An 11,952-nucleotide genomic window follows, 5' to 3' on the forward strand; every position below is an offset into this window, starting at 1 on the left:
GTACTAGTCTTGGCCCAAATGAAAATGGAATTAGACAACCCTTAGAAGCTAATAGTTATCCTAAAAGACGCGATTTGGGTTCCCTCAAACCTAAGGTTACCTTTGCTGACAACTATTTGGCCAAACTTGAATCTGAGACTGAAGAGGAGGAATTCTTTGAAGTGCCTTTCCAATACGTCGAAGATGACCTAAATAATCATGTCCATACCATTACCATAAATGACCTTTCATCCGTTGATCTACTTCTCACTAACCCTAACATGATAGACTGGGACCTTCAAGATACGCCACCAAGTTTGGACATTTGTAAGTCTGATGAGGCAGTGTTGGCACTTTTTGGCCTTAAGAATCTTTGAGATTACGAGCATGAGATCCAATATGATGGAAAAGCCTACTTTGGTAGCCAAATCAACTCTCTTAATTGCAAAAATGAAAAGGAAAATAAAAATTAAAAAATCAAAGAAACATCCTCTAGTGAAAACCCTTCTAGGGCGCTTTTGGATGAGGAAAAAGATAAAATAAAGGACGCATCTTCTGGTGAAAACCTCGTAGAGGCGCCAGAAGAGGGAGAGTTGAATTTTCCATTCAGATCTTTGCCACTAGAAAAGTCATCCATTTTGAATGAAGACACCATTGCAATAAACTTGGGAACATAAGATAATCCACAGATTACCTACATTGCTGCCACCTTGAGTCCTGAAGAACAAAAAGCTATGACAATATTCTTGAAGAAAGGAAAGATCAACTTTGCTTAGACCTATAAGGATATTCCTGGATTGGATACAAATTTAGTGGTACATCATTTGACAGTTGATCCCAAAATTAGGCCAGTAAAACAAAAATTGCGTAAAATGCATCCTAAGGTAGCACTTCTAGTCAAGGCAGAATTACAAAAGATGCTAGAAGCAAAGTTCATTCGACCCATTGACTATCCTGAGTGGATCTCTAATATTGTTCCTATAGGAAAAGCATCTGGGGGCATTCGTGTTTGTTCCGATTTTTGAGATTTAAATCTCGCATGTCCTAAGGATGATTTTCCACTACCCAACATAGACATTATAGTGGATTTGACAGTTGGACATGAGATGTTTTCTGTAATGGATGGATTTTCCGGTTATAACCAAATCAGGATTGTAAAAGAAGATCAACATAAGATGGCATTTATCACACCTTGGGGAACCTTTTGTTATCAAGTCATGCCCTTTGGTTTGAAAAATGCTGGTGCCACATATCAACGCGCGATGACTACCATATTCCATGATCTTCTACACATCATAATGGAGGACTATGTTGATGACATTTTAGGAAAATTCAAGACTAGAGAAGCCCACATTGATGTCCTTACTACTATTTTTGAAAGATTGGAAAAGTACAAAGTGTGCCTTAATCCAAAAAAGTGTGTATTTGGGATCAAATCTAGTAAATTATTAGGTTACATTGTATCCAGAAGAGGAATTGAAGTAGACCCTGCAAAAGTAAAGGCCATCATGGATATGCCTCCTCCTTCCACATTAAGAGAGCTTCGCAATTTTCAAGGAAAATTACAATCAATCAGAAGATTTGTGTCACAGCTAGCTGATAAAGTTTATCCCCTTCAGCATTTGCTTCATAAAGGAAATCAGTTTCAATGGGATTGCTTGTGCCAAAAAGCATTTGAACAAATCAAGACATATTTGACTAATCCTCCAGTCTTAGTACCTCCAGTAGCAGGACGACCATTGATCTTGTACATTTCAGCTACTTTTGTTGCCTTAGGAGCACTCTTGGCACAATTAGATGATAATGGAAATGAACAAGCCATATATTACCTCAGTCGAACACTAGTTGGTTATGAGATGAATTACACTCCTATTGAAAAAGCATGTTTGGCCGTAGTCTTTTGTACACAGAAGCTATGCCATTATATGCTTAATCATACTACATTTCTCATTTCCAAAATTGATCCACTCAAATACCTACTGTCAAAAGCCGCCCTCACTGGTTGAGCAGCAAAGTGGGTCTTAATTCTAAGTGAATTTGGCATTGTGTATAAGGATCGTAAAGCTATAAAGGGACAAGTCATTGCAGATTAGTTAGTTGAAGCACCTCTTCCAGGCAGTCAACCTATTGTGGCAGACTTTCCAGATGATACCATTATGACTATAGCCCCTAGTATATCATGGAAACTATTTTTTGATGGATCCTTCACACGAAAGGATCGGGGGCAAGAGTTTTGTTTGTAACACCACAAGGGGATTTAATTCCTAAGTCTTACAAAATTTCATTCCCTTGTACAAATAACATAGCTAAGTATGAAGCATTAGTGACAAGAATGCGTCGAGCCATTAAATGGAATATTAAGAATCTTCTTGTCTTTGGAGACTCACAACTGGTTATTAAACAAGTGACTGATGAATATCACACCAAAGATGAGAAATTGTTGCCCTACCGCCGAATAAATGAGAATCTTAAGCAACACTTTACAAAAATTATCTTTCAACAAGTTCCAAGGGCTAACAATAAAGTAGCAGATGCCATGGCCACTATTGCTTCTATGATTGCCATGCCAGAATATAGTCCAAAATGTGAGTTTCTCGTTGAGAATCTTGTTACTCCTGCTTATGAGCAGAATGATTCTGAAGTGGTGTGCGAGATTGTTGGTCCTGAGTCTCCATGGTACGCTGACATTTTTGCCTGCCTACGTCATAAAACTATTCCCATAACCCTCACTCCAAACCAAAGTAAGACCTTTATTCGCCGAACCGCTCGCTATACCATTATAGGTGATACCCTTTTCCGAAAACACTTTGATGGAACCCTCCTCCGATGTCTCAATTCAGATGAAGCCAAAACGTAGTTAGAAGAGGTTCACCAAGGGATTTTTGGTGCCCACTCTAGTGGCTTTACGTTAGTGAAAAAGCTTCTTAGGACCGGTTATTATTGGCCCACTATGGAAGCAAATGCATACCATTTTGTGAAAAGATGTGTCCCTTGTCAACAACATGGCGATTTGATACACGCTCCCACCCAAGACTTGCAACCTACCATCACACCATGGCCCTTTTCCCGCTGGGGATTTGATCTTGTTGGTCAAGTGTATCCTAATTCCTCTAATGGCCATAAGTATATTATTGCCGCAACTGAGTATTTCACAAAATGGGTTGAAGCCATTCCCTTAACCTACATCACCGGCAAGAAAATTTCTAAATTTATCCTAAACTATATTATTTGTCACTTTGGTATACCTCAAGATATTATCTCTGATAATGGAACCCCATTTAAAAACCAAGAGGTAGCCAAGTTATGCCGAAAATTTGGAATAACCCATCATTTCTCCACCAGATACTACCCTCAAGGCAATGGCCAAGCTGAAGCCACAAATAAAACCCTCCTAAAAATCCTAAAGAAAATTGTTGATGCAGCTGGCCGTAATTGGCATCTCCAGATTGCTCCTGCACTTTGGGCCTATCGAACCTCCATCCGCACCCCCACAGGAGCCACTCCGTTCTCCCTCATTTATGGTGCTGACGCCATTTTACCCATTAAGATTGAGTTACCCTCCCTTAGAGTCTCTCTACAAAACCTCATATCCGATGAAGAATACCGAGTTTCTCACTTGCAAGAGTTGGCACTCCTTGATGAGAGACGCCTCCGCGCCCTTAACCACCTCCACGTGTATCAACATCGCCTCCGACTACAATATAATAAGAGGGTCCAACTGAGAGAATTTGAAGTGGGTGATCTAGTGCTACAACATAATATGAGAAATCTCCAGAACCGTGAAAAGAAAGGAAAATTTGAAGCAAATTGGCTAGGCCCATTCGTTGTTACAGCCAAGTATGGTTCTGGGGCATATCAGATTGCTACACCTGAGGGGGGTCCGCTCTTTGAGCCTGTAAATATTTAGCATCTCAAGCGCTTTTATGCTTGAGCATTTATAGATCTTGTACAATCTTTAAAAGTCTTGAAAAAACCCAAAAAAAAAAAAAAAAAAAATGCCATTCCATTTGTCTATCCAAACCCTTCTTTTCATGTCCTACCATTATTCCCTTTTCCATTTGTGCAGAGTAGTACTTAGTCTTTCGCTTATTGCTAAATCCAACAAAAGACCTCTTGTCCGCGAGGCCTCATTTTTCATTTCCATTTTTGCATGCTTCCTGTCAAATGGTTGTTTAATCGCATTCTGTTGCACACTCTTACGATAGTAACCACACTTGGATACACATAAAATCACTTTTTGGAGGATTGACGATTCAGGAAGTTCATTCGTTTCACAACCCCTGCCGGAATCACATTTATATTATCACAAAACACTTGATTCAATGTTTTCCCATAGGTTGAGTCCTTCCTGTAGGTGATATGGGGACTTTCACTTTTCCGGACTTAAGGCTCTTGGTAGGAACTGTGAGATAAATGACTACTTGGTCATGAAGTCTCTTTTGTTTGGTTTGTCATATTTTCTTTATGTCTTTTATGATTTTTACTGTGTGTCTGTCTCGGATATTAATGCCCGCCGCAATGGGGGCAATTACGCAAAGGAGCTTTAACATTTATGCTTTTATAGCATATAATGTATACACTCTTTTGCAAAATAAAAATAATGGTGTGCTCTCCATATAAACACAACAGAATCCCTTGTTTTCACTTAGTTAGGGTCCATGTAGTATAGGGTTTCATTCGAGTCGTGCTTGAGACAAGGTTCTATTTATTTCCTCCTCCTATGCTATGCTCCTGGATCTTTATGGGTGATGATTTTGACGGATATTCATTAGGTTGCATCTTTAGATGGAGTGTTCATTTTTCATCCTTTTAAGTTACATTAATTGTTCAGTATAGATTGCATTAGTTTATTCGTCAAATTAAGTTTCTTAGTGCTCATTAGATAATCTAGTTCATTTTTAGCATCACCATTACATTTAGGGGCATATACATATCATAATGCATAAGTCTTATAATTGCCAGCCAATCTGCATCACACATGTTAAGCATCATATAGTAAATAGAAAAGATACATCACATCCTGCATCATAAACGTCAGTCTCATAAGCATCATATAAAATCCATACATATGCATCATAAATACTCATACACATATAGAATCATCAACTCATGTCATGTATATATATCACAAAAGAATCAATGTTTGTACAGTCCAAATACATATAGAATCATATAGTACAAATGCATCATCTGCATATATCTGTCAAACTATCAGATCTCTATACAAAATCTAGGAGCCATGCTAAGAGGGTCCTACTCCTCCTGTGTCACCCCCTCGAGGTGGTTGGCTCTGCCCTACTGACTTCTCTGATCTGGCTCTGCCACCTGTAGTCTAGGAACTAGCCCCTCTCTCAAAATCAGGTTGCCGCTGGTCGACAGGTATGACATCATGATAGAGTGACCTGTAATAGGCTGCCTCTCGTACTGCCCGTGCCTCAGATCACCTGGCTGAGATGGCCTCCTGCATCACTGTCATGCTGGCCCCTGGCGTAACCATCTGCCTTGCTATATCACGCTACCCGCGGTACTCATCGACCTGAGCCTGATATGTCGCTCGCTTGGCATGCAAGGTAGCCACCTCTCCCTGTAACCTCGCTCGCTCCTCAACATCAGCATGCACAGCCATACCCGCAAAATCCTCGGCATCTACTCGTGCCTGTAAGGCTTCTAGTGCCTCCTGTGTGCTATCTGCTCTGGCTCTCTGCAGCTGTACCTCTGCCTGTAGCTTGGCAACCTCTGCCCGCAGACTATCCCGCTCAGCCCTGACTATGTCTAGCTCCTCTCCCGATACCTGTCTCCGTGGAGGCGCCTGTGGTGGTACCTGTGCCTGTGCCTGTGCTTGTTCCTGCACCTCAGGTCCCCTCTGTGGCAGTACCTGTCCCTGTGCCTATATCTGAGCTCCCCTCTGTGGTGGCACCTATGCTGCTACGGCACCCCTCCTAGCAACTGCCCTGCGACCATGTGGTCCTTGCTGTGCTCCCTGAGCTGGCACTGCTACCATAGCAGCCTGTCCCCCATCTCCTACACCATCTCCCTCTCCCCGTGCCTTCTCTGCTGGAGGAACTACTCCAGGCACTGTCAGTCTGACTGGCTGGTGTGCTGCCCACCATTGTGCATATGTCGGTGTCATACCAGCATCTCCCCTATCCTGACCATGAACCCATGACACTCTATCCAACGGTAACCATGACGCCTAGGAAAATCGTAGCATCATCCCCCGATCCCACAACCGACCATACTCACGGGTCACTATAGGATACAGGAATCTTTTTGGAACCACATCCTGGATACGCCCAAACTGCCGTCGCACCTGAGAAGGCATATATCGCATAATTACGTGCGCAGATTGACCAATAATCTAGCAATCGGTCTGAGTAAATGGGAGATACATCTGATCCTCTGTATCATCCTCACCTCCTGCTACCTGTACTCTCCCCCAGTGCTCCACTCCATCATAAGGAGTCTAGCCAAACATGATGATCTCATCTAGGCACCTGCGCCAGAATCCCACTGACTCTGTTGATGTATACTGGATAGGAGGTCGATATCTGCATGTGTATGGCTCTCCAGGATGCCTGGTCTCTCTCTGTGTGATGGGTCGAGTAACCCCAATGTGCTCCCAAGACCAGACCATCAGTAGTGTCAGACCTGGTCCCATATTGCGTTGTGTCTGGTATGCACACATGTGTAAATCATGGTATAATTCTGCTAAGATGGTCCGTCCCCAACAATAGACCTCGCCATCCTCCTGTAATAGGGTGCTCAACACCCGTGCCCAGCCAATAGGCCACCCATGCGCTGCATGATCTAGTAGCATCCGCCATATCAAAGAGGCTAGATATACCGCCAGTCTCAGTAGTCTCTGCTCCAAGGCTCCCCGCCACGATAACCAGGATCGATGTACTGGTAGTCTTTGTCGTCGCCTACCAAAACACTCTCTCAGGAAGGGATCAGCTCCTTCAACTACATACTCTGGATATGTGCCTCTGATAGGCACTCTTAGGATCCGCCATACATCCAGGAGAGTGACGGTAGCCTCCCCTGTCGGTAGATGGAAGCTCCCTATGGGTGTATGCTATCGCTCTATAAGAGTCGATAGCTGTGCTGTGTGAGCTCTCAAGTCTAGCCACTTGTGGACATGCTCCAGTCCACACAACCGCACATGTCCCCAATCTGCGTCTGTCAGTCTCTCCTGTATCACCATAGTCGGTGGATAGTACTCCCGTGACTTAAAAAGCATCGTGCCCTCCTGCAGCATGGACATGCAGTAAGTCAATCTTTTCATTTTCAGAATGGGGCATTTTATGCTCGCCATTTCTTATTTTTGTTGTGTCCGACGAAGATGCTGATCGGCGGAGATGCTGATCAGCGCAGATGCCAATTCGCGGAGACGCTGGTCTACGCTTACGCAAAACCTATGTTTTCATCTCTGCTTTTCTCTCGCAGACGACATGGCAAGCTTTGTCATCTCTGACGCTGCCATCCCTTGCGCAGACGACAGACTATAGTCTGTCATCTTTGTTGGTCTTGTCGCAGCTTTAGCATTTGCGCCAACAACAGGATGTTCCTTGTCGTCTTTGCAGGCACCGATATCCCTTTTTTTTCGTCTGCACAGACGATAAGGTGGAGACTGTCATCTCCGCTCGGGATCAGTTTTTGCCACATTTAGGGCATCATAAATGCATCTAACCTAGTCTACCTATCAAATTACTAGGAGGATCAGATGACTCACCGGTGCCCCCATCACGGCTGGTCTCTGGTGCTCCCGAACGCGCTCACCAAGCTGCAATCTCTTGATCGGGTCCATAGCTGCTCTGGATGCTCTTCTCGTGGTGTGACAATGACCTTCCTATGGGTCCCTTGGAGGCTTATGTAGGCCCTGTGGACCCCGTTTGCACCCTTCTCCGCTCCATGTCTGTCTCATGATTTCTCCATATATTCATCCTGTTTTTCTCATTTCTTTCTTTCCCTTCTTTCTGTTCCGCAACCTTTTCACAAAAATTGCCCAAATTTTTATTTTTTGCAAAATTTTCGTGAGGGGGCATCAGGATTCTCCTTCCTTCTCTAGGGCAACCTACATTTTATTTTCTTTGATATGATGTTGTGCCGACACCACATCAAAGAGGGGCAAAATGTATACACTAAAAATTGTCCCGAATGACTTTATTAATTTAATTAATAATGCTCACATTCTTCTACTTATTTAATTAAAATTATTTTAATTAAATAGGTTCACTTTTGGCCTAAGTATTTAAATTTAATTTAAATACTTCTTAGCTCTAATGTGCTAATTTAAATTAACACATGATTCTCCACATATTTTTTTTAAAATAAATTTTATTTATTTAAAATCTTCCATATCCTATTAATTTCTTCTAGACCTAAATTAAATTAAATTTCATTTAATTTAATTTTTATCCTAATCTATAAGCCTAAGAGTATGTGTACTCTTATGAGTTGTCATCATAAGGGTTTGCATTTCTTTTAAGCACATGGTGTCTACAACTTGAGAACTTTCTACACACATGTGCTACCTCATCATTTTATCCTCCCAATTAAGGATATGAGATAAGGAGATAAGGTGCTTAATCCTTATCCTTATCTTTTAGACACCCTCTAGATGTTTCCTGAGAGTCTTTAAATAGAAGCCTTGTCTCAAGCATTGCATATAGAGGATTATTGGATTGCATTGATACGTCATCGCTTTGAGTCTAGAATCACTACATTGAGAGCTTGCATTATAGGTACATTTTCATATGGAGTTCATAGGCTGCATCTTAGTGATTTGATAGTTGGTAAGATTTACATTTTGTATTGCATCTTAGTTTTTGTTGTGCATGCATATTTAGTTTACATTCTAGTTTAGCTTTCATTCTAGTTATAGTTTGCATCTTGCATATTTAGTCTACATTCTAGTTTTAGATTTCATTCTAGTTATACCTTGCATTCATAGATAGTTTTCATCATTTCATATTCATTGCATCATAGAATACCTTTGAGTGTGACTTCCTCCATAGTCATATTTTGAAAGTATTCTTCTTTTCATATAATCTAAGATCATATTGCACATTCACTTTGCACTCACACTCACATTTGCACTTCCACACAAGGGATTAACTTATTGTTGTGTTTGTGAGAGCATACCAAACACACCCTCCATCAGAGATACACCAACAATGGCTACACATAGCTGCCCTTGTTGAGTATTAGAGGTGGTTGGAATTTTGGTTTGTTGGTTGCTTTTGTGAATTTCTTTTAAAATAGCTTGATTCCTTTGGCTTCCAGCAATTTTTACATTTTTCCAGCACACACGGCGAACAGAAAAAAAATGGCAAAATTTAGTTGAAAGGGAACATTATTCCCCCATATTTTGTAACCTTGGAAAAGCTATTCAACAGACATGATGCTTATATTAAACAGAAAATAATAGAGAAAGGCTCTACCTCAAGCGAATATGAAGGAGTTAACATTAGAGATGTTGATAATCCTAAAATAGTTAATATTGGCAAATGTTGTACTCCTAAAGAAATTGAGGTTGCAAAGGAGTTATTCGAAGAATATAAAGACATCTTCGCTTGGAGCTATGAAGACCTGAAGAGCTACAGGGGAGGAGAGGTGAAACATCAAATTCCCCTCAAACCAGGTGTAGTACCCTTTCGGCAAAAATAGAGAAACTATAATCCGAAAGTCGCAGATGTCGTCTTCTGAGAAGTGGACAAAATGTTAAAAGCAAGGATCATTTATCCCATTCATCATTCCACCTGGATTGCCAATATTGTGCCTGTCAGGAAGAAGAACAGAGAGATAAGGATTTGTGTTGATTTTCGAAACTTGAATCAAGCATCTCTCAAAGATAATTTTTCCCTTTCAAATATGGACCATTTGTTACAAACCATTGCTGGATTGGAGATGATGTCCATGCTCGATGGCTTTTCAGGTTATAATCAAGTTGAAGTGGAAGGGAAAGATCAACACAAGACAGTGTTCACTACCCCTTAGGGTACATTCGCTTATCACAGGATGCCTTTCAGATTGATTAATGCTGGAGCCACATTCCAAAGGTGTATGAGTAAGACCTTTGCTGATATGAAAGATAGGATTATAGTCATATACCTAGATGACCTTGCTGTGTTCTCAAAGAAAAGGAAAGATCATATGGAGGATTTAAGAAAAGTGTTACAGAGATGTAGAGAACATGGTATTTCCCTCAACCCAAAGAAGTCAGTTTTTTGTGCGACTGAAGGAAAACTCCTCAGACATTATGTGTCTCAGGAAGGCATTAGAATTGATCCTGGTAGAATAGAGGCCATCTAGAGATCAAGTTTGCCAGTAAATAAAATAGGGGTTAAGTCTTTCTTCGGACAAGTGAATTTCCTCAGGAGGTTTGTTCCTAATTTTGCAAAGACCACTAAACATATAGTGGATATGATGAAAGGGAATTCGAATTTCAAATGGAATGAGGCGGGAAAATGAGCTTTTCAAGATATTAAAACTGCAATTGCTAATGCTCCAGTGTTATGCCATCCTAATTATAAATAGGACTTCATTATTTATTGTTATGTGTCAGAACATACATTGTCAGCTATCCTCATGCAGGAGAATGACGAAGGAATCCAAGCTCCCATTGCTTTCATGAGCGCACCCTTAAAGAGTCACAAACTAAAGTATTTGCAAATTGAAAAGCATGCTTTTGTAGTGGTAAAAGCTCTTAAAAAATTTGGTTTCTATATTTTGCATTCACATTCAATAGTCCATGTCCCAGATGTAGCTGTGAAGAGTGTGTTGGCGCAGCAAGATATAGATTGTAATGCAAGAGGAGCATAGGTGGAAAAGATACAAGAATATGATATCAAGATTAAACTTACTAAGCTGATAAGAGGGAATGCTCTATGTAGAGCAATTGCAGAGAACAAGACCACTGGAGAACCTGAAGAACCGAATGGGAAGCAGTTGGTGCTCGCAGTAGGTCTGTACGACTCTTGGTTTGAGAATATTTCTTACTTTCTAACATATGGTGAATGTTCGGAAGGTCTAAATGCAAAGCAAAGAAGAGACCTTAGATTGAGAGCTACCAAATATGTGATTTGGGATGGTAAGATTTTCAAAAGGGCTATTTATGGTACATTCCTGAGATGTGTAGACAAGCCACAACAAGAGAAGCTGTTGAAGACGTTTCATGATGAAGCTTGTGGAGGACACTTCTCTTCTTCAGTCACGGCCTTCAAGATATTGAGACAATGCTATTACTAGCCTGGGATGTTCAAAGATGCATATGCCTGGGTAGAAAGATGTGAAAAGTGTAAATTGTTCTCTAGACGTCCTCAGTTAGCCGCCTTGCCACTGAGACCCGTTGTTATTGAAGGCCCTTTTCAACAATGGGGTCTTGATTTCATTGGTCCGATCACCCCTGTATCTAGCGTCGGTCATCAATATATAATCATTGCTACAGACTACTTCACCAAATGGGTAGAAGCTAAAGCAACGAAGAAGACTACCGCAGAAGTGGTTTGCGAATTCATAAAGGAGAACATTCTAGTCAGGTTTGGAATTCCCATTAAGTTAGTGATGGATAACGCATCCTATTTTTCATCAGTGGAAATCACTAACTTTTGTTTTGAGTATGGGATTATGGTTAGCCATTCATCTGATTATTTCCCTCAAGATAATGGTCAAGCGGAGTCTAGCAATAAGAACTTAATCAACATTGTCAAGAAGCTAGTCTCAGATAATCAAAAAGTCTGGCACAAGAAGATTCATGAGGCACTCTGGGCAGATAGGGTGACACCTAAGAGGGAAATTGGTGTATCCCCATTTGATTTAGTTTATGAGACTGAGGCCAATCTGCCTTTACCTTTGGAATTAGCTACAACTAAACTCAGAACAGTAATCGAAGATGATACTTATAAAGATGGTTTGGAAAAGAGGATCATGTATCTGAGTAAACTAGAAGAAGAGAGAATGGAAATGGTTGAT

General features: G+C 41.0%; 1 protein-coding gene across 1 annotated transcript; it reads left to right on the plus strand.

The window, feature by feature from the left end:
- The first annotated feature begins 9,999 nt into the window (after positions 1–9,999).
- LOC149562596 (uncharacterized) lies at positions 10,000–11,229 on the plus strand. Its single transcript, XM_089828002.1, has 3 exons — positions 10,000–10,273; positions 10,547–10,643; positions 10,875–11,229. The coding sequence occupies exons 1-3, from the start codon at positions 10,000–10,002 to the stop codon at positions 11,227–11,229; spliced, it is 726 nt and encodes a 241-aa protein (XP_089684128.1).
- Positions 11,230–11,952: the final 723 nt, after the last annotated feature.

Source organism: Cupressus sempervirens, chromosome 4, assembly GCF_028749045.1.
Source record: "Cupressus sempervirens isolate cs-2001-9-10 chromosome 4, ASM2874904v1, whole genome shotgun sequence".
NCBI lineage: Eukaryota > Viridiplantae > Streptophyta > Pinopsida > Cupressales > Cupressaceae > Cupressus > Cupressus sempervirens.